Consider the following 23,339-nt stretch of genomic DNA (forward strand, 5'->3'; position numbering starts at 1 on the left):
CTTATTTTAGCAAAGTTTGATGGCTGCCTGGTACAATGCAGCCTTTATAGAACTTTTTTTGTGTGGATAGATCTCTGCAGCTTTCTGGGCACATATTTTTCCATCCTAATCCCATCACCTCAGCACTCACTCTGGGATATTGCACAATTATATTTCCATGGTGTCTCTGGATTGAAGTTTGCAAAGATAATGGACTGTTACCTATTGAATCTTCAGTGGAGTGTCCTGTCATATACTCACTCAAATTTGTTCCTGAAATGAAATAATCACTGACTAGAAACTTCAAAGTGACATGAATGTTGCAGAGAAATAGAAATAACTCACTTAAATATAGCTTAAAGTTGTTAAGGTGTCTATATAAAAACTTTGATATCCTCAGGAATGTTGTTACATTGCCTGAGCCTCACCACTAGTCAGATCCCTGTTTTCAGGCGCTCTCTTCTGCGCTACTTACTCCCTTACAGTAACTCCAGGATTTTGGGGTGTACCCTTAACTCAGTGGTTCGCAACCTTTTTCTTTCCACTCACATACCTCTTTAATTTTTCCCTATGCCATAGGTGCTCTGTGATTAGTAAGGGATTGCTTAAGGTGGTATGTGGGTGGAAAGAAAAAGGTTTGAAAATCACTGTTTTAATCATCCCCAATTGACTTGTTATGTGCATGGTTTCATAACTCCAAAGGAAATGGGCAAATGACAATTTTTCTCAAGCAAAATATTTCAATAACAATTGGGTCTAGAGCAGTGATTCTCAACCTTCCCTTCCCACTCACATACCACCTTAAGCAATCCCTTACAGAGCACCGATGGCATAGACATTACTTAAAGTGGTATGTGAATGGAAAGAAAAAGGTTGAGAACCACTGCCTTAACTTATCAGATTGAAGTATATCTGCAGGGCAAGTCAACACCAAAAACAAAATCAGTCAGTTAGGGAGACAGGGAGCCAATGTCCTTAATCTCAAACCCTGTTTCACCCAGACACAACCTACTAAAAGCCATTCTGTGTTTAGTGGGAAAGAGGTCCCCTTAAATAGGCAGTTCATTCAAAGAATGTCATAAAGAGGATGGGCAAGCTTCAGTCAAACAGACAGCTCAATCAAGGATGTTTAGATGGAGAAGGCTGTGGCTTTCTGGCTTTGGGCAGGAAACTCAGCAGGTTCTCCTCAGGGCAACGAGTGCAGGAATCAGAGGTGCAGAGGGACTTGGGAGTCCTCGTGCAGAAGAAGGCAAATGCAATGCTAGCATTCATTTTGAGAGTGATAGAATATAAAAGCAGGAATGTGATGTTGAGGCTTTTTAAGGCATTGATCAGACTGAACTTGGGAGTATTATGAGCAGTTTTGTGCTCCTTATCTAAGGAAGGATGTGTTAGCATTGTAGAGGGTCAGAAGAGATTCACAAGAATGGTCCCAGAATGAAAGGGTCATAATATGTGGAGTGTTTGACAGCTTTGGGAATGTTCTCGCTGGAGTTTAGAAGAATGTGGGTGATCTCATTGAACCTTATTGAATACTGAAAGGCCTGGGTAGAGTGGATGTGGAGAAGATGTTTCTTGTGGTGGGGGATTCTGGGACCAGGGGGAACAGCCTCAAAACACATAAATATTCCTTAAGAACAGAGATGAGGAGGAATTTATTTTTCCAGAGGGTTCTGAACTTGCGGCATTCATTGCCACAGATGGCTGTGGAGGCCATGATTGGGTATATTTAAGATGGAGAGAGACAGGTTCTTGATTTGTAAGGGAACAAAGGGATACTGGGTGAAGGTAGGAGAATGGGGCTGAAAAGGATGGTAAATTAGGCATAGTGGAATGGCGGGGTAGATTCGATGGGTTAAATGGCCTAATTCTGCTCCTATGTCTTATGGTTCCCCAAGCAGACATTCTTCCTTTCCTAATATCACTATCTCTCACAGCTGGACCCACACCTCCATCCCCAAATTTACCATGACCAATAGCCCATTTATCCAATATCCCCTGCTCTATCCTGTGATGTTCACTCAGAATTCACCAAACCATCTGCCCTTGGAGTATGGCCTCGTCTTCATCCCCATCCACCTGCCAATCATGCACCTGAGAAGGTAAAGCTCCTTGCACATCATATGGCCTGACCGGAAATCTCAGCCCTCATTCACTGTCTTTCCCTACCGTGTCTGGACTCGCACCCAGAATCAGGATACCCAATTGACCTGCAACACTTGGTACGTTTTTTGAAGAGTGGGAAGAAACTAGAGCACCCAGAAAACCCACGCAAATATGGGGAGAATATACAAACCTCTTACAGACAGCACAGGATTTGAACCCAGTCCCAATCACTGGTGCTGTAACAGCATTGCACTAACCTCTGCTCTTACTGCGCTGATAGATTTAAGATTGAGAGAGAACAGAGAAAAGAACTCTTTCACAATCATTAAAGTCTAAAGTTATGCGATTCCATACTAATAAAACTTAATTTTCAGGGCAGGAGCAACTGTTTTGCATTAATTAAGAATAACCATGCAATTAAAAATAAGTTACATTCAGTGCTAAACCAAGGCTACCTGCAAATTGGAGGAACAACACCATATTTCATCTGGGAAGTCTCCATCTAGATAGCATTAATATTGATTTCTCCTGTTTCTGTTAAATCCCTCTCCAGAGTCTCTCTTTCCCTACCCCTCTGATTCCTTTCCTCCAGCTTCCCACCTCCTTCCCTTCCCACCCCTTCCCTTTCTCATCACTTCTCACCCTTTTTTTTCTCTTCTACCCTCCCAGCTAAATCCACCTCTGACCTCTTACCTGTTTTTGGTGGTACACCACCGACCGGCATACTGCAGGGGGCAACACCTGTACCTGCAGGAGTGTACCACCGGCACACTGCAGAGGGCAACCTTTGTACCTGCAGAAGTGTAAGGAAACAGGACAACACCTGGCCGGCTGTCAATCAATCAGCCTGAAGGGATCAACCCCCACCCGGTCAGGAGTCAATCACCCTCCTAGATATAAGCCTGCGCCGGCCTCCCAAAGCTCACTCAGAGTTACTGCAACTACAGCAGCTTGGTTCTGTGGAAGTCTTTGTGGACTGTTGTACAGTCTTTACCTTATGTGTGTCTGATTCTGGCTAACAGTGCACCACACTGTTAGCCTGTGCTTCTTTCTCCCCTTGCCCCTTCCTCTCATGTCCCATCACTTTATTCAGGCACCTGCCAGCATTGTTTCTACCTTGATGAAGGCCTGAAACACTGGTTACCTTTTTTCTCCTCTAGATATTGTATGAGTTTCTCCAGCATTTTTGTGTATTAAACTACAATCACAGCCTCTGCAGACTTTCCTGCTTTACTTACACTAGAAAGGACAAGCTTAAAAATTTCTGGATGTTTTTGCAGTTTTTTTTAACATATCAAGCATATATACAGAATTGACAATTGCATTATACTTCATTTGTACGTGAGTAAGTAAAGCACAAAACAAAGGCAAAAAAAAGTAGGTAAAACTACATGAACTATTGCTTCTACCTCAAAAGCATTTAATTGAAATGATCTATGTGATCATGTTAAACACATTTGTTGAAATAACTTGTACAACATCAAAGAAAAAAAACAAAAAAATTAAATTAAATCTAATCTACCCCCTCCCTCATTTTTTCTGCAGTTTAATGTCCACAAACTATAATTATTTTCACCTCAAAGTCAGACACAGGTGTTCGCATCATGGCAGTAATGCTGTTTCACCGAACCAAAGGGGAGGCCTTCTGCCTTCTTGGATGATGCTTTGTTTCCACCTGTGCCTCCACTGGTTGGGAGATGCATGTGCACTGCTGTGAGATACTCAGTGGAGATGTAGGTCTGTCTTTTTATGTCGTAGGTCTGTCTTTTTATGTCGGTCACTCACAGTTTGAAAGAGAAAGTAACATGCAGCAGAAGCAACATAAAATATTGCATTGAAGGGGACTGAAAGAGTCAAAAACATTTATTGCCTTTAGATTGAAGAGGAAGATGGTGAATAATGACTGAAGCTCTGTGTGGGAGCAAACAGGCAGAGTGTGTGGGCTAGCACTATACCCTCTCTGCCTCTGCATCTTGCCAGCATCTTCCCTGCATGTGGCCGGAAACATTTTTACTTCATATTAAAAGTACTTCCCAACTTCAAAGCTGGATGTGTCCTTACCTTCTGGGTATTTGTACAGATCCGTGATATTCTTCCTCATATCAGACCTCGTCTCCTTGGTCAGGATCAACTTGCCCACTTCATCAGTCTTCACCTTGTCTTTAATTAGGGAACCATCTTGCTGTTTGATCCAGTATACAACATCACTGTTTACCTTCAAAAAAAATCAAAATTCGTTTTCATTCTCCAAGTGCAAACGTCTTCAATAATGTGTCAAGGGTCTCGGTCCCACAAGGGATGTTCTCCTGCTGTGCAAGTACAAGTCTCCACCACTTCACTACCTTGTTTTATGGTAATATTTAATTTATCACTGAATATCAAAATAGTGCAGATAATGGAAAGTAAAAGCTGGAGAATGGTCATTGACCTGAATTTATTCAACCTAATTCACTTCATTCGGTGTACACGTGGGACCTCCTTTGCATTGGTGAGTTCAAACACAGATTAGGGGACCTCTTCACCAAGTGCACTATCTGTGAGTCTGAGAGTCTGGGTTGAACTCCCAGAGGCCAACCATTTCAACTCCCTTCACCTTTCCCACAGTGCTATGTCTGTTGTGAGCCTCATCTACTGCCAGGGTGAGGCCAAATGTAAACTTGAGGACCAACACATCATATTCCTCCTTGACTGCCTTAACCCCGGTGGCAGGAACATCCATTTTTATAATTTTAGGAAACCCCACCTCTATGTAGTTCCACTATTTTCATCTAACCTCCTCCCCCTCCCAGTTGTCTCTTCTTCTTCCTGTCTCTGCACCTCTCCCACCTCATGTTCATTACGCTATCACTGCTTTTTCCCTCCCCAGCTTATTTCCCTTTCATATGGGTAATTTCACCAGAACAACGATCTTGCTGTCAACGTCACCAAGACCAAAGTGTTTATTGTTGATTTGGGGAAGGAGAGGCCAAGGGACCTCTCACCTGGCTGCATTGTTGGGAGGGTCAGAGCCTTCAGGTTCCTCAGAATCCAAATGCTGCCTGACCTGCTGAGTATTTCCATTCATTGACTACAGCTCCATCTTCAACACATTGCTGCCAAATAAAGTCATCCCCAAACTCAGACAGCTTGGCCTCAGCACCCTCCTCTGCAACTAATCTTTGCTTCTTCCCCCTTTAATATATCAGCCCCTTTTTACTTTAGTCTTGATAAAGTGCTCCAATCCAAAATATTGATTGACTGCAACTGCCCTAGGATGTTGCCTGACCCCTTCCAACACCATGTTATTTGTCTTGGATTCATGACCTCCTTTCCCGCAGGTTGCTACCAATGAGGATTGGTGACAACACTGGGGCCCAAAAAGACTGCATGCTTAGCCTCCAACTGTACTCCCTGTACACATCAACTGTGTGGCTAAACACAGCCTCAATTCCATCTATACCACCATCATGGGCTGAATCTCCAATGGAAAGATAATGGCTTGGTGCCACCACCACAACCTGTCGTGGATGCATTGGGAGCAATACCATTCGCTTCTGATGATGTAAGTGAAGCGACACTTGGGAGTAATAGTGCACATGTGCGGGTGTGTTAGGTGTCAGTATGTGGATGTTAGATCTCAGACACAGGAAGATAAGAGTGAGAGCGTCAACGTCATCCATGTGGCGGTGAGCCATTGAGAAGGACAGAGGAGTTTGGCTGGGTGGTGTTTGGGGAGTTGAAGATTGCAATGTTGTGTCTAGTGAATAATAAAGGAAGTCGACTTCATGGTATAAGCTGTGGTAAATCAGAGTCGTTACAAACCTCTCCCTCAGTGTCAGCAAGGAACAGGCCATTTTGACTCAGAAAATTGTCAGTGATTTGAAGGGTAATAGTATTGATACTTGGCATGGATTTTATTACAGTTCATCAGTTATTCATCAATATAATAGTTGGTCAGTATTTATATACCTGATATCACATAAAATCTCCTGCTGTTCCTCTCGAGAGTTTTCACTTACCTCTGCATAAATGAAAGGTCCATCAAACGGAAAGTAAACCTGCCCATGTTTTATGGCATTTACAGAGGCTGGTCCACACCTGTACATGCCTGAGGAAAAGAATGTGAGAATTAATCCATGAATAATTCAGAGGGAAACACTGAGTCAAAATTTTCTGTCCATTTATCAAATGAACTATAAGTATGGTAATAACATGGAAATTGAGAGTGAGAGGCACAGAGGAACCATCAGCTCATTGATGTGAATTACTTGGAGCAATAGGTAAAGAGTTCTGATCATTAGACAGAAAGATAATTCATTACGTATCAAAGAGATAAACAACCAGGCTAAAAAGATTGCAGATGATTTTGTTCTTGCAAAGAGAATTGTACCTCATGGCCATACAACTAGATGGGATAATAAAGAAGGCGTAAGGTATGAGTATAAAAGTAACCAAGTCATGTTACAGCTATATAAAAGTGTGGTTAGGCTGTACTTGGAGCATAGCGTACAATTCTGGTCACCCCATTTCAGGAAGGATGTGGAGGCTTTGGAAATAATTCAGAAAAGATTCACCAAGATGGTGCCTAGATTAGAGGGATAAGCTTTGGGGAGAGGTTGGACCAATTTGAATTGTTTTCTCTGGCACATTGGAGGCTGAGGAGAGACCTGATAGGAGTTTATAAAATTATAATATAATAGAGTAGATGGTCAGAATTATTTACCAAGGGTAATAATGCCAAATACTAAATTATATGGATTTAAAGGGAGAGGAGGAGAGTTTTAAAGATGCTTGGGGCATGTTTTTTTTACACAGTGAGTGGTGGGTGCCTGGAACAGGGTGCCAGGGTTAGCAGAACCTGATACAATAGTAATGTGCAAGAGGACTCTTGATAGACACATGAATATGCAGGGAATGGAGGGATATGGATGATGTGCAAGGAAAGAGATTTAGTTAAATGTGCCATCGTGTTCAGACATCGTGGACCAAAGAGCCAGTTTCTGCATGACACTGTTCTATGTTATGAGGTTCAAACAGAGAGGCAGCATTGGCCTGAGTGTGGCACCAAGGAACCCTGTAAAAATGAAGTAATTGGAAGCCAAGGAAAAGCTCTCCAGTGGCTGGAATCATCCGTCACACCATGTAGGTTGATTGGAGTTGCTGGAGGGTGACCATCCCAGCACCAGGTCATCAGTCCAAGAGTTCCTCAGGCTGACTGTTCTCGACCTACTATCTTCCTTCTTTAGTGATAACTGCACAAGGTTCTTTAAGATTTTGCGGCACTAACTTGTGCCCTCATGAGCAATATATAAATAATCAAAGTGTGTGCCATAAAAGTGCCTAAAACTGACCATTTCTAACAAGAAAGAATTGAACCATCTACCCTTGACATTGAATGTGATATTTCCATCAAGTGTTTCCCTGCCATCAACATCCTAGGGATAACTATTAACCCAGAATCTCAACTAGATCAGCATCTGAAAGTCCTGATATCCTGATGAGTGGCTCACTTCCTGATGACCCCCAAGCCTTGCCACTAACTCCAAGGCTGGATGAAGGTGTTACAGAACTTGCTCCACTTTCCTGGATGAGTAGAGCTCCAATGACTCTCAAAGAGCGCAACACCATCCAGGACAAATCAACCCACTTGATTGGTGACAATCGAGCCATTTGTTCCCCTATCTGTGGTGTATAATGGCTGCAGCAGGCACCAGCTACAATGTTCACTGCTTACTCCATCAGCAAGAATGGAAAGAGGCAGCAGTTGCAAAGAGACACCGTCACATGCAGGTTCCCTTTGAGGCACGTGCTGTCCTGCCATCCTGACATGGGGGGGGGGGGGGGGGTGGGTCAATCATCACTGGGTCTAGATCCTGGAACTCTTTCTCCAAAAGCACCACGAGAGCACCAATAGAAGCAGGACCACCAGAATTCAGGACCGCAGACTCACCTTCTGCCCTGATCAGGCTCTGTCCTGACAAAGGGTTCCAGCCTGAAACGCTGGATGACTATTGCCTTCCATGGATGTTGTCTGACCCATTAAGTTCCTCCAGCTCTTTGCCTGTGGCTCTGGTTTTCCAGCATCTGCAATCTCTCTTGTTGGACTCACTTCCATCTTCTCAAAGTCAAACAGCGTGGGGATCCACAGATCTCACAAATTGACACTGAGCCTACCCCGGGTTCACAGCACCTAATAGGCTGAACACTCCTGAGATTGACTGATCTCGGAAACTAAGCAGGCTCAGGACTCGTCACTAGTTGGAGGGGAGAACGCTTAGGAACACCAGGTGCTTTAGGTTCCTGTGAGGGGCATTGGACAAAGTAGCGACTCTCTGTCTACTTTACAGTAGACAAAAGTTATAGAATTTCATGTACGTTACATTCTAAATGTAGTATTACATGACAATAATAGAACTTTTACTGTTTTACCTTTATCTGAAGATAAAGGTAAAACAGTAAAAGCTGCATTGGATGCGAAGGGGAAGAAGCTACATTAATAGGATTACCTGATTAATCCTAGTCATCACAAGCATTTCCAGTTACCACCCTCCACCCCATTCCTATTCCTGCCTCACTGCCTCATCAGGATTCCGATTAACGATGGGTTTCCTCTTCTCAACTCTGCTTCCTTTGCTAATCATTTCCAACCTGCTTGTCTAGTCCTTGCCACACTTGTCACTGGAAACAATTTCCCTTCCCTTGTTCTATCTAAGCCACTTATAGCTTTAAACCATAGTTTTGATGTCCTCCTTCTTAATAAAACATGGCTTCCCCTCTACCACCATTAACTCAACCCTTCTTACCCGCATCTCCACTATTTCCTACAGATCTGCCTTGGCCCTCTGCCTTGAGATGCAACAAGGCCAGGAATCCCCATGATCTCATCTACCACCCCACCAACCTTCGCATCCAATGCAGCTTTGTGTATAACACATAGTTTTAAACCCATTGCCTCTTTTTTGCAGGGAGACCAAACCCAGCTTCTCAGATGATGGTGTTGCCACATGAATATCTGAGTTTTGACGTAGTATGTGATAAATAAGGCCTTCTGACTTTGTGTAGCATCCAGAGCTTTACAGATGAAGACCACCCTATCAGTAAGGAGTTTGTACATTCTCCCCTTGTCCATGTGGATTTCTTCCAGGTGCTCCGGCTTCCTCCCACATTCCAAGCATGTTAGGGGCTGGTAGGTTAATTGGTCACATGGGTGTACTTGATTGCTGCAGGCTCGTGGACTGAAAGAGCTTGTCACCATGCTGTGACTCTCAGGAAAAAAAAAACTGCTGTCTTTCTTTCCATCCACAGAAGTGCCAGTGAAATGGGAAGAAGCTACATCTAGCTGCCCTGCCAGGATTTCATTCTGAGGATAAACTGATCGAATATAAAGCAAGGATATGGGCAATTCTTGGACAAGTCCCCATTCATCATGGTCAGCACAGACATCATGGGTTGAAGGGCCTGTCCTGTGCTCTTATGCTTTACGTTCCAACTCAATAAAAAGTATTCAAAAATAACAATTCAATAAAGTGTTAGTTGGAAAATAATGCAACAAAAATTCATCTAGCATTTATTGGTTGCTGTATCTTTGTCTGCCTGTTCACCTTGCATTGAATAAGCTTTTTTTTTTATCCAGCCCTCTATGGTGAGTGGATCTGTTTGTTCTCATTGGTCCTGCTGCTTTTTCCAGGATTACTAGGACGTATTCATCATTGTTTTCAGTGAGATGCAAATTTGAAATATCCCATCCTGCCTTCTCTGCATGGGATCTGCCTTGGCGTGCATTATATTTCCATCACTTTCTGGTTTCGCTTTGGTTATCTATCACTTGCAGTTTTTTTTTGTCAGTTTGTTATTCCACATTTCTCAAACCTGTTTTCTTTTTCTGGCTTCTAATGAATTTCATTTGCAGTGAACTTACTTTCTCTTCCTGTCAGTGCTGTGGAGCTTGATTTAACAATGTCGACGACTGCGAGCTCATACTGAAACTTGTCAAGACAATGTTCCCTCTCCAATGAGAGTTATTCAGGGACCTGACACAAGTTACCTTAAAGCAACTACCAAGCCTAGTTTATTCTGAACTTTGAAGCATGGTGATAATTCCTAGGTTTCTCCATGATATGCACATGTTTAAACCAAGATTTTCAAGTCAAGAAGTACTTTTGAACAACAAGCCATTCAACTGCAATTGTCCTAGCTTTTTCCATTGGTCCAAGTGAGAGGAGACCTCCTGGGCTGTGCATAGACCCCATGCCTAGCTCTGGAAGTCATCCACAGCTGGATCTCGGTACCCCATAGAGGCACAATGGGATAAATGGCCTCATTCTGTGTCCAGTGTTCAACAGAAGAGAAGCTCTTTGAAGAGACAAAGGCTGAGAGGTGACTTAAAAGAGGTGTATAAGATTATGAGGGACTTAGATAGGTTGGACAGTCAACACATTTTTTCATGGGGTGATAATAGCAAATTGCCAGAGGACATCTGTTACAGGTGAGTGGAGGCAAATTTTGGAGAAATGTCAGAGGTAATTTTTAAAAATTATTTTTTAAATACATTTTATTAAATTTAGAAATAAACTTTAGATTTTAAAATCAAGGTGGGTGACTGGAATGCATTACTGGGATGATACTGGGGGTTGGTACAATAGGGGCATTCAAAAGACTCTTAGATAGGCATGTCGATGTAAGAAAAGTAAAGGGTTAAGAATGTGAGGTATGAAAAAAGTGGATTATTGTGGAGTAGATTTATAAAGATCAGCACCAACATTGTGGGCTGAATGGCCTGTAATTGTGCTGCAATGCTCTATTTCTTTCTTAGGGGGTTCAGGAATGGCTACCTTTCCCTTAATTTTGTATCATTATCCCAGCACCAACCTTCATATAGTTGTTGCTGGAAACCAGATTAATTTCCTGGACTACTCATCTTATTTTGCCAACACAGCACAAAGCAGAATGGTTCGCACAATGCTATTACAAGCACAAATGACCTGTGGTCGAATTGGCGCTCTCTGTAAAGAATTTGTACATTCTCTCTGTATCTATGTGGATTTTCCCTGGCTGCTCCGGTTTCCTCCCACACTTCAAAACGTATAGGGATCGAAGGTTGATTGGGTGGCATGAGCTTGTAAGCTGGAGGGGCTTGTTACCATACTCTATGCCTTTTACTCTAAACATTTTACAGAAACATTTGGAAAATCCAGGCTGATACAATGGGAAAAGCCTAATAAATCATATGCCTCCCCCTTGGACTGAAACTGAAGACCATAGATCCCTGTAGCTAGCATTCACTGTAAAGATCAGAAATGTACTCCTCTAAATTTCTCTTTGGCTAAAATTTGACCAGCTTCTCTGACAATACATTTTTACATGAGGATTGCAAGGAGCAAAAGCCACACTGGAGATATTCACAGACTACCTTGCATTTTTCGAGGATGTATATGCCCATACTGTATTTCAACAGTCATCAGTATTTGGTGCCATAATATTAAGCATCAATGTCAAAAATGTAAATCCCTGATCTGGCAACACACCTTCACTCGTCTCTTGAGGTGTAGCATCCACAGCTTGCCAACCATCGTAGCCTGGTGGCAGATCTGCCCTTGTCATCCAGCATTCATTCCAACAATGATAGTTCCTGTGGCGCAATAAAAAACAAGGCAATAAGACTCTTGTTAACCTGATCCCTAAACAAGGAACAAAAGCTAACATCAGGAAAACAAGGCAAGAGAACTTGAGGTCCAAGGCTGCTATTATTTCTGCCACATTTAATCTTAATTGAGAATTGAAAACAGCATGAGCAACTGTGGATCATCCTCACGAATTTCCTTGGGCATCTGTAATGTCTCAGGATGATCCAGAGAGCCTCCCTGTTTACAGTGTCAAATGCTTTTGTCAGGTCAATAAAGACAGAGTAGAGAGGCTTGTTCTGCTTGATGCACTTCTCCTGAACTTGTCTCACAGCAAATATCATGTCCACTGCACTCTATTCTGGCCAAAAGCCGCACTGCGCCTCCAGGAGAGTGACAAGTCACTCCGAGACAATGACAAGTCTGTTCAGGAGGATGCGGGCAAAAATCTGCCTGCGATGAACAGCAGTGAGATACCCCTGTAGTTTTTGCAATAGATATCCGTTAATCAACATCATTAAGGATTGGGGAAACATTCATCTAGTACAACGTAGTAATGAGGTAATTGGTCATACAGTGTAATCACCTGGGTCTGAGAAGTTAATGGGACTGTGGCTGAGTACAGAGAGCACCGAATAATCTCATATGTCTTCAGTCTGAATTTTGGGACATGAACTTCTCTGCAATCAGGTAGCACTGGTATTTGTGGGAGCTTGCTGTGCAAGATTGGCTCCCGCACTCCCCTACACTACAATAGTCTTTGCACTTGCAATTCAGTGGCTGTGAAAAGCTTTGAGATGAGGCTGTGAAGCATACAGACATTTTCATCTCTTTCCCTTTCAGGAATTGTGGGCTATTTGCCAAATCTCTCCATAAGAAAATGGATGTGATTGTGAGCTGCATTCAGGCATTTGCTTTCAACTATAGAAACACGAGCTCAAATGTAGCAAACAGCTGGGAACAATCTAAATATATTCCAATTAGACAAGCTTACACTCCATCCCAGGAGACAAGCTTATTTCAGAATGCCAAACTACATTAACTCTTTGAACACAGAGAGCTCTTTTTAACTTTCAACTTTAAATATCCATGCTTTCAACTATTTAAAAATACCTACAAGTAATCTTCAGATATTGAAAACAAAATTAGCACACAGTACGTTAAGAACATTCTTTAATTGAAATCTCATTTCAATTGCGTTTTTTTGTCAATGGTGGTCCTTGGGGACAAGACATAGCACCGTGCTAAGGGAAGTAGAGCAAGCTGGGGCTGCTGAATGAAGAGAAGGCTTATAAATGCCAGTTATGAATGAATAGGCTGGAAAATCCCTACCCCCAGTACATACTGACCTTCTGGTACATTTCCTGCAGATATTAATGTCTACAGGTAATCTCAAGTTCATCGATTTAAAATGCAGAGATAGAGGTTAATTTATGACCAGACCAGTAGACAAATCATGCATAATCCCTACTGAGCAAGCAATAAAGAAAAGCTCAGTTATTAAAGTAAACTAGCACAAATATTAGAACAGATGGTTAAAAAAAATTATAATTATATAAAGCAGAAAAGGGTGGCTAAAGTGAACATAGACCCCTTGGAAGATGAGAAGGGGGAATTAATATTGAGTAATGTGGAAATTAATATTGAGTAATGAGGCCTTAAGCAACTATTTTGTGTCAGTCCTTGTTGGATATGTCTAACATGCCAAAGAGATATTAAGGACACAATAGGAGGTGAGGACAATCATGAAAGAGGTGGTAGTGAGCAAACTAATGAGTATAAAAGATAAATAAGTCCCCTAGTCCAGGATACTGAAAGAAATGGGGTGTTTGTGATATTTTATCAAAATTCTCTGGACTCTGGGCAAGTAGTGGTAGTTTGGTAAACATCAAATGTCATGACATCGTTTTAAAAAGAATGTAGGCAAAAGGCAGGTACCTGCAGTTAGTTTAACGTGTGTAGTCAGGAGAATGAAGCTATCATTAAGGAAGAAATAACAAGCCATCTAGATAGAAATTGTTCCATCAGGCAGACACAGCATGTACTTAGGAAGGGGAGGTCGTGTTTGATGTTTATTGGAGATCTTTGAGGATAGGATGAGGGCAATGAATAGAAGGGAACAGGTTGATGTGTTTCCAGTAGATGCTATGTAAAAGACCATTCCTTAAGATAAGGATGCATGGAATTAGGGCAACATGGATAGAGGATTGATCAACTTATAGAAGGCAGAGAGATGGGATAAATGGAGTTAAACAGGACTGTCTGCAAACACAGCAATTGTAGTAAATACAAAAAAGTGCTGGAAAAACCTTGATGAAGGCTCAGCCCTGAAGCTTTGGTTATATATCTCTTGTCTTCCTCCTATTGATGTTGTGAGATCTGCTGAGTTTCTCCAGCACTTTTGTGTATTTACTAGTTGGGATAAATGGTGTTTCTCTGGTGAGCAGAGTGCTGCAGGGGTTGGTGCTGGGCCCATAACTGTTCATGACATAAAGTAACAATTTGGAAGAGTGGACGGAGTGTAACATATCAAAGTTTGGTGATGACACTAAATTGAGTGGGAAAGGAAATTATGCAGAGGATGCTAAGAGTCTGAGGGAGACATAGAAAGGTTAAATGAGTAGACAAAGGTCTGGCAGATGGAGTCCAAAGTTGGTAAATGCGAGGCAATCCACTTTGGCAGGAAGAATAGAAGATTGTAGCATGAGGGACTTGGAAGAGCTTCTGCATGAATCGCTAAAGGTTGGTTTGCAGGTGCAAAAGGTAATCAAGAAGGCAATTGGGATGTTGGTTTTCATTGCTCAAGGGATTGAATTTAAGAGCAAGGAGGTTCTGCTGCAACTGTACAGGTTTATCGTGAGGCCACACCTGGAGTGCAGAGTGCAGTTCTGGTCTCCTTTCTTGAGAAAGGATATTCTGCCTTTGAAGACAGTGCAGAAGAGGTTTACCAGGTTTGTTCTGAGATGAAGGGGTCAGCCTATGAGGAGAGAGGCCCAGTCCTGAAATGTTGGTAATCCTTTACTTCCTTTAGATGCTGTGTGGCCTGCTGAATTTCTTCAGCACGTTTGTGCATTGGACTTGACCCCAGCATCTGAAGACTTCCTTCTTTAACTCCACTTGGATTGCTGATTCATCTTTAACTTGGAAATTAAACAAAGTCAACTAATTTCACATGGAAAACAATGAACTGCTGGAAGGACTCAGTGGGTCAGACACCATCATCAAGACTTGACTAAGGTTCCTGACCTTTTTTACCCATGGATGCTGCCTGACCCACTGAGTCTTTCCAGCAGTTTATTGCTTGCTCAAGCTTCCAGCATTTGCAATCTATGTGGTTCTTGGATTTCACATGCAATGTGGCTTCAGTAGGGCACCGGTTGCGCACTGTTAATTAGACAGACCAGATCGAGTCCTTGGTTAATTCGAGGATTTTCTTTCCGTCTGGATCCAGAATGATGTCAGTGCACAAGTTGCCGTTGTTATCATGAGCTGAGGAGAAGTTTGTCACCACCCTGGCTGGTAATCCCAAGCACCGAAGGACTGGAAAGAGTTACAATAAAATAACACATTTAAGACTTTCTCAAAGACAGCAAATGTCCAATCCAGGAATGAAATAGTTCTTAAAAATGTGGATGACGTGCCCTTTCAGCCCATGAGCCTGTGCCGTGCAATTACATCCAAATGACCTATACCCCCGGTACATTTTTGAACAGTGGGAGGAAACCAGTCCCCCCAGGGAAAACCCATGCAGACACAGGGTGAATGTACAAACTCCTTACAGACAGCACAGGATTTGAACCCCAGTCCCGATCGCTGCCATTGTAGCAGCATTGCGCTAACCTCTATGCTAATTGTGTCAGTTGAGTGCAATTGGGGCAGCACAGGATTCAATGGCCAAGATGGGCTTCTACCATGCTGTATCATTAAAAAAAACAACAAAAGAAACTACATCTAATCCAACTGCTCTCATACCAAGTCTCATTGATCAACAGTATGATTCCCCAAAACTATGGCTTGACTGACCGTAGGAACCTTATCCAATCTCACTGACCTGTGACCTCATAAAATGTTTAAAGACTTACTGAACTATGACCCTGGAAACCTTATCTAGTCCCAATGACCTATGAACTCAGAGAATGTACAAGGTCTGAATAAACTTCAACCCTAGAAATCTTATGACTCCATGAACTGTGTTTAGCACACTGACTTGTGACCTCTTTTATACAGGCAACTGTTTTTCTTTTTATTCCTGATGAAGTTCTCCAGCTTGAAATATTGATTACCTTTACTTCTGATGGATGTGCTTGTTCAATGATTGAGCCAGACCTATCAAGGTTTATCAATCCATGAGGGGCATGGATAAAGTGAATGCTCACAACCTTTTTCTCAGGGTATTAATTGTGGAACTACAGGGCTCAGGTTTAAGGTGAGAGGGGTGAGATTTAACAGAATCCTGAGAGGATTCTTTTTTCATTTAGAGGCTGGTCCATGTGCAGAATGAACTGCCAGTGGAAACTGTAGAAGCTGGTGCAATTGTAAGGTTCAAAAAACACTTTGACAAATGTATGGATAAGAAGACTTTAGAAGGCTATGGACCAAATGCAGGTAAATGGGACTAGCCCAGAATGTCAACCTGTTCGGCATGGATAAGTTGGGCAGATGTTCCATGCTTTATGTCTCTATGATGCAAGTGTGAAACATCCTGCCAGGTACGGAAAAGAAGAATTTTAATACACTGATTGATTTTAAAAATGGACATTTGCAGTGAGGTGGAGATTATCATACAAGAAGGACAATAAGCCAACAAAGACTCAGCAAGCAATTAGGCATGAATGCCTTTATAAAAAAAGGCCTGAAATCAACCAGGTTAATTTCTCAGGGAAAGGAGCCATACCAGGAGGATGGATTGAGAAGAATTTGATAGCATAGACATTTATTCTCTGGAGTTTAGAAAAATGAGAGAAGGCTTCATGAAACTTGGGAGGGATCAACATTGTGGATGCTGAGAGTGTGAAACAAGAGATAAATGCAAAGGGTCAGTCATTGAAAACTGAGATGAGCTCAAGGAGGTTGTGAATCAATCTACCTCTTTTTCCAAGGTTGCGAACTCTCAGTCACTCAGTCATTTCAAAGCTAATATCTTTAGGCATTATGGGTACAAGAGGATATGAGGGCAGAACAGGAAATTAGGTGCAGAAAGTCAGCTACAGTCTTAATGAAGGTGGGGACAACTAACCCCATCCCCTCTGTGGCACAGGCTCAGAATCTCCTGGCAGATTTATCAGTTAGGATAACCCCATCAAAACACAATATTTCCTGTCATTCCAATCACATTTTGATTGCATGTGCATCTGACAGAGACTATGTGTGTAACTGCAAGTATGTTCATGAGCTACAGAGAGACAAACTGAGTTTTTCCAAGTGAATGTGCATGTCTAAGTGTGACTTTATATGTGTGTATGATTTGTCTGTGTGGAGGTGTATTTATGTGTGTGTGTATAAATGTGTGCCAGTCCATGGGTGTATGTGTACATCTGTGGGTGTATGTGTATGTCTACCCAGTGGCATATGTGTGTGTGTGTGTGTGTGTGCATTATATTTTGTACTAGCCCCTTAGTATATTTGTGCCATACAAGTCTAAATGTATTTTTTAATGCTCATACCTGTATTTAACACTGCAGCAAAGACCCAGCACTGTCCATAATTAACAGAGACCCCACTCTGGAAATACTGCAGCAAGATTTCCACACTGCTATTCCAGGCCGTGGGTGCCACTCCATCATTGTACACCCCGTCCCATCTTCCAACAAGGACACCACCATCATCTTTTGCGTTAATCTGGGCAAAGAAAATATTTGTTTGTCACATCTAGAGTTTTATACAAGATAGGGAAAAAAAGGACAAGCTATTGACCTGGAAATTAGGAGGGAAGTAACAGAGCGGCACAGTGATGCAGTGCTCTGCCTAACAATCCGAGAGATCTGATTAGATCCCAACCTTGAGTGTTGCCTGTGTGGCGTTTGCAAGTTCTCCCCATGACTGCATAGGTTTCCTCAAAGAGCTCCAGATTCCTCCCACATCCCAAAAATATATGGCTTAATTGCCCCTGCTGTAAATTGCCCTGGTGGGTGGTAGAATCTGAGTAAAATGATGGAATATATGAAGAATAAAATGGAATAAATATACAATAGGGACTTAATGGGCTGAAGGGAGTGTTTCTAGGCTGAATTTCTCAGTGACCTATTTAACAGGCTATTAAATCATGGAGAGGTCTCAGTGCAGATAACATCTTAAGTTCCACCTCACATCTTTTACTTTTGAACCTTGTTTCTCCCTCTCTCTGCAACTTAATATTTAATTTTTAAATTAAAATTTAATTTAGAGTTACAGCTCAGTAACAGGCCCTTCCAGCCCTCAAGGCGTCACTATCCAAATATATCCATGTGGCCAAATTAACTGAACAACCCCATAAGTGTTTTTGGAGTGTGGGAGGAAACTGGAACAGCCAGAGGAAACTCACTCAGACATTAGGAGTGTTACGAGCCCAAAGGACTCCAAAACCCAGCAGCAATAAGTCATTCACCAAGACAAGTAATCATTTAAACAAAAGTTGTTTTTAATTAACTTTAAACATGAAGACACAATCAAACTTTAATTCATCTCTATACTTAACTAACCCAAATTAGCCCCCTTCTAAGCACACGTGTATGTAATGTGTGTGTAAATTTAAGAAAAGTTCTTTGGTTGACAGTTCAATCTCACTTCCCTTTCTTCAAAGTTCACTCCTTGTAGGCAATTCTTAGACTGTGCACAGAATTTAACATGTATAAAATTCACCAGGCTTTGGCGCTTGAAAGGTAAATGTTTACCACTCAGGAATTAGGATTTGCAGAGAGAGATTTGTTGTTCCAGAATTTCTACAACTGAGGTACCACCATTAGTCACCTCAATGTCTCGCTGATGAAACTTGCCCCATTAAGGTTCTCCAGATGATAATCTCTTTCTTTCAGGCTATCACAGAGTTCCTTTCTGTTCCCTTTATTCCAAGAGAAATATCAGACAGATAGCACTTCCAGCCATTCCCTGCTCTGGAGCTTTCTGTTTCAACAAGCTTCCTGGCTTGCATTGTTCAGCTGCTTTCTGCGTCACACACACTGGCTGAGAGAGCTTGTCTCCTCTCCCTCTCTCCCCAACTGCCAACTGTCAGAAAGGTCATGTGACTCACTTGCAAAAACCCCCACTTTCTTCAGCAAACAACAGGAGTTATCCTTCTGCTCCCATCTGTTGTCTTAAGGCTTTTTCAGGTGCATTCTCTGCTAAAAATGCACCTGAAGAAGCAGAAGTGGGCCTTTAAATTGCAGTTCAGGTGGCAGCGTTGAAAGCACAATGCTGGCCACTTGAAAGGACAGCTGGACCGGGATGCACATCTGAACGCATTATGGCTCCTGTCCCTTGGGCTGTCAATTCAGGATGGCTGGCTGTCAGCTGGGACAGCTAGCGCGGGTTATCAGTGCGGGGACATCCCGCGTGGGACATTCCCACACTGATCCCGCTGCCCCACTCTCTCCCCACTCACGAATTCAATCCCCACACTGTGGGGAAAACAATGCAGGACATCCCCACACTAATCCCACTGCCCCACTCTCTCCCCACTCACGGGGCTGGAGCAGATGGCGGGGGAAAAGGAGGCCCTTGAGTCAGGTACCGGCATTGTTTCAGCCAGCCCCCTTCTCCCCCGCTGGCCACTCCAGCCCCCTTTCGCCACTCCCTAAATCAGTCCCGACAGTGTGGGGACAGCCCGCGCCAACTGCCCGACAGTGTGGGGACTGATTTCATGAGTGGGGAGAGAGCGGGGCAGTGGGATCAGTGTGGGGATGACCCCGCACTGACAGCCCACGCCGGCCGCCTGACAGTGTGGGGACTGGGAGAGGAGCTGTCAGGTGCTGGCCAGCTGACTGTCATCCGAATGCAGTCACTTTTAGGCGGCTACATTCAGATAGCTGGGGAGGCAACTGTGCTGCGGGGATTATCCCTCTCAGAGGAGGGTTACCAAACTTGCCTTGCAGGCACCTCCTGCACATTCACGTGACCTTCCCACTGCCACATTTTGCCAAAATATGCAGCTTTACAAGCGGGTCAATTGGCCACCAGAAAGTGCCTTTAGATAAACAAAACTTCTCATTGACCTTTGAGTGAGCACCTTGTAGTTATTCAACCAGCCAGCCTGTCTCCAATCCAAGACAATGGTCTATTCATTTCATGCTGTCATTTCAATTAGCACCTACTTGAGAAATGTACATAACATTTCTCCATAGTTCCTGAATATGAATTCTTCAGTATTTCAAATAAGATCTGTTTTAAAATGTGTGCATGTGTGTAACCCACTAATCTTATCAAATTTCTCCCAATATTTATCCATTACAGGAGAATGTACAAACTCCTTACAGACGGTGACAGATTTGAACCCTTGTTACTAGTGCTGTAATAGAGGTGCTTAGTGTGCTGCTTTGCAGCCTTCTGAATGTAATCCTCCCATTCTGGTCTTCCATGCTTCCCAACTTCAATAGCCCTTTCAGAGAGAGGAATGGCTTCATTTGTTGAGACTTTGAGCTTGAAAAATCTCTCCATAAATCTCTCATTCCTCATCTCTCCTTCCCTCAGACAGCATGGTAATGCAGTGGTTCGAACTGCGCCTCACAGTTCCAGCAAACCTAGTTCGATCCTATTTGGAGTTTATACATACCCCATGTGGCCCTGTGGATTTCCTCCAATCACTCTGGGTTCCTCCCACATCCCAGTGCCAGTTGATAGACCACTGTAAACAACCTGCTATTTGTAGGTTAATAGCAAATCAGTCCAAAAGGGGAATTGATGAGGATGTGTGAGAGATTGTCCAGGGGTACCGTGCAATAAGACAAGGAATGGGAGCATTGGTCCCCTTCAAACCATGATGTGCTAAATGGCCTCTCTCTCTGTTGTTATAACTAACCAAAGCTGCTCTTCAAGATCTCACTTCTTGATTCAGCTTTTGATCGATATACCGAAATATGGCTCTGTGCCAAGGTTTGCCCCAGAACATTCCTGTGACCACCATACATGAAAGGCACTGAATACCTTTGTGTTGTTGCTGTGTGCCATTTATTGTGAAGTTTGGATCAGCCCTTAAAACATCCCCTGTATCGGTAAACATCAAATATCAAATTAGCCAGGGTTGGTAAAACAAGTGAAAAGGAATTTTCAATCAAAGAAATCAGGAGATAAATTAAGTAACTTTCCTCATCAACCGAGAGGTTGAGTAAAAACTTGCTGAATAAAATTAAATGCAACTGGGGAGTGAGTAAAGCTGATGAGGTCCAAGGTAACAGCTTGAGAGCTGCAAAGTAACAACAGTTCTCTCTGTGCTGTGGATGTTCGTGATCACTCGTCCAAATTCCACTTCATGCCATCTGGTTCAAAGAGATTTCTTCTACACTAACTTGGGCCAGGGAATACATCAAAATTATGAATTTGTTGAAAGGAAATGTCTTAATTCTTTGAACTTTCAAGAAGGATGCACAGAAGCATGAAAATCAGGGCAACCAGGTTGGGAAACATATTCTCCTGCAGATTGTGAGATTGATGAACAGTATCCTGTAACCGAGTAAATCATCCCAAAATATTTGTATATTCATTTTAAATTAGTATGCACTGTGTATTGTGTGTGTACGTGTGCACCATAGTCTGGAGAAATGCTGTTTTGCGTGGTTGCTATGTGTATAGTCAGATGATTAAAAAAAAACTTGAACTTAATTCATCAGAATTTGAATGTCAAACTGTAAAAGCATCTCTAAGGCTGAATGGAAGTGGTGCATTAGATCCAGCAGTTCTTTAATACAGGCCCAGCAGTTCTACACAGACTTGTCTTTTGGTGAAAATGAGACAATGACTCAGTCATTGAGCAAAATCATACTGGAGAAGTTTCAATGTCAGAGGAAAAGAGCAACCCATTAATTGTTCTGTGTAGTAAAGTGCTAAAGCCCATTAAAAAAAAAGAGCTGGATGAGGTCCTCACCCAGGATGAGACATATAAGGCAATCAAACAACTGAAAAGTGGCAAAGCAGCAGGTATGGATGGAATCCCCCCAGAGGTCTGGAAGGCTGGCGGCAAAACTCTGCATGCCAAACTGCATGAGTTTTTCAAGCTTTGTTGGGACCAAGGAAAACTGCCTCACGACCTTCGTGATGCCACCATCATCACCCTGTACAAAAACAAAGGCGAGAAATCAGACTGCTCAAACTACAGAGGAATCACGCTGCTCTCCTTTGCAGGCAAAATCTTTGCTAGGATTCTCCTAAATAGAATAATACCTAGTGTCGCCGAGAATATTCTCCCAGAATCACAGTGCGGCTTTCGCGCAAACAGAGGAACTACTGACAAGGTCTTTGCCCTCAGACAGCTCCAAGAAAAGTGCAGAGAACAAAACAAAGGACTCTACATCACCTTTGTTCACCTCACCAAAGCCTTCGACACCGTGAGCAGGAAAGGGCTTTGGCAAATACTAGAGCGCATCGGATGTCCCCCAAAGTTCCTCAACATGATTATCCAACTGCACGAAAACCAACAAGGTTGGGTCAGATACAGCAATGAGCTCTCTGAACCCTTCTCCATTAACAATGGCGTGAAGCAAGGCTGTGTTCTCGCACCAACCCTCTTTTCAATCTTCTTCAGCATGATGCTGAACCAAGCCATGAAAGACCTCAACAATGAAGACGCTGTTTACATCCGGTACCGCACGGATGGCAGTCTCTTCAATCTGAGGCGCCTGCAAGCTCACACCAAGACACAAGAGAAACTTGTCCGTGAACTACTCTTTGCAGACGATGCCGCTTTAGTTGCCCATTCAGAGCCAGCTCTTCAGCGCTTGACGTCCTGTTTTGCGGAAACTGCCAAAATGTTTGGCCTGGAAGTCAGCCTGAAGAAAACTGAGGTCCTCCATCAGCCAGCTCCCCACCATGACTACCAGCCCCCCCACATCTCCATCGGGCACACAAAACTCAAAACGGTCAACCAGTTTACCTATCTCAGCTGCACCATTTCATCAGATGCAAGGATCGACAATGAGATAGACAACAGACTCGCCAAGGCAAATAGCGCCTTTGGAAGACTACACAAAAGAGTCTGGAAAAACAACCAACTGAAAAACCTCACAAAGATAAGCGTATACAGAGCCGTTGTCATACCCACACTCCTGTTCGGCTCCGAATCATGGGTCCTCTACCGGCATCACCTACGTCTCCTAGAACGCTTCCACCAGCGTTGTCTCCGCTCCATCCTCAACATTCATTGGAGCGCCTTCATCCCTAACGCCGAACTACTCGAGATGGCAGAGGTCGACAGCATCGAGTCCACGCTGCTGAAGATCCAGCTGCGCTGGATGGGTCACGTCTCCAGAATGGAGGACCATCGCCTTCCCAAGATCCTGTTATATGGCGAGCTCTCCACTGGCCACCGTGACAGAGGTGCACCAAAGAAAAGGTACAAGGACTGCCTAAAGAAATCTCTTGGTGCCTGCCACATTGACCACCGCCAGTGGGCTGATATCGCCTCAAACCGTGCATCTTGGCGCCTCACAGTTTGGCGGGCAGCAACCTCCTTTGAAGAAGACCGCAGAGCCC

At 43.1% G+C, this 23,339-nt stretch overlaps 1 protein-coding gene across 5 annotated transcripts in view; it reads right to left on the reverse strand.

The window, feature by feature from the left end:
* LOC138751343 (coagulation factor XIII A chain-like) overlaps positions 1-23,339 on the reverse strand; it is a 120,655-nt gene that overhangs the window by 26,267 nt on the left and 71,049 nt on the right. For all 5 annotated transcript variants that reach the window (XM_069913517.1, XM_069913513.1, XM_069913516.1 and 2 more), the window contains exons 7-11: positions 17,348-17,522; positions 15,086-15,224; positions 11,589-11,692; positions 6,084-6,172; positions 4,147-4,300 (exon numbers count right to left, since the gene is read on the reverse strand). In XM_069913517.1, coding sequence (XP_069769618.1) covers positions 4,147-4,300; positions 6,084-6,172; positions 11,589-11,692; positions 15,086-15,224; positions 17,348-17,522 — 661 coding nt within the window. The remainder of the gene's footprint in view (positions 1-4,146; positions 4,301-6,083; positions 6,173-11,588; positions 11,693-15,085; positions 15,225-17,347; positions 17,523-23,339) is intronic.

This window comes from Narcine bancroftii, chromosome 1 (assembly GCF_036971445.1).
Source record: "Narcine bancroftii isolate sNarBan1 chromosome 1, sNarBan1.hap1, whole genome shotgun sequence".
Taxonomy (NCBI): Eukaryota; Metazoa; Chordata; class Chondrichthyes; order Torpediniformes; family Narcinidae; genus Narcine; species Narcine bancroftii.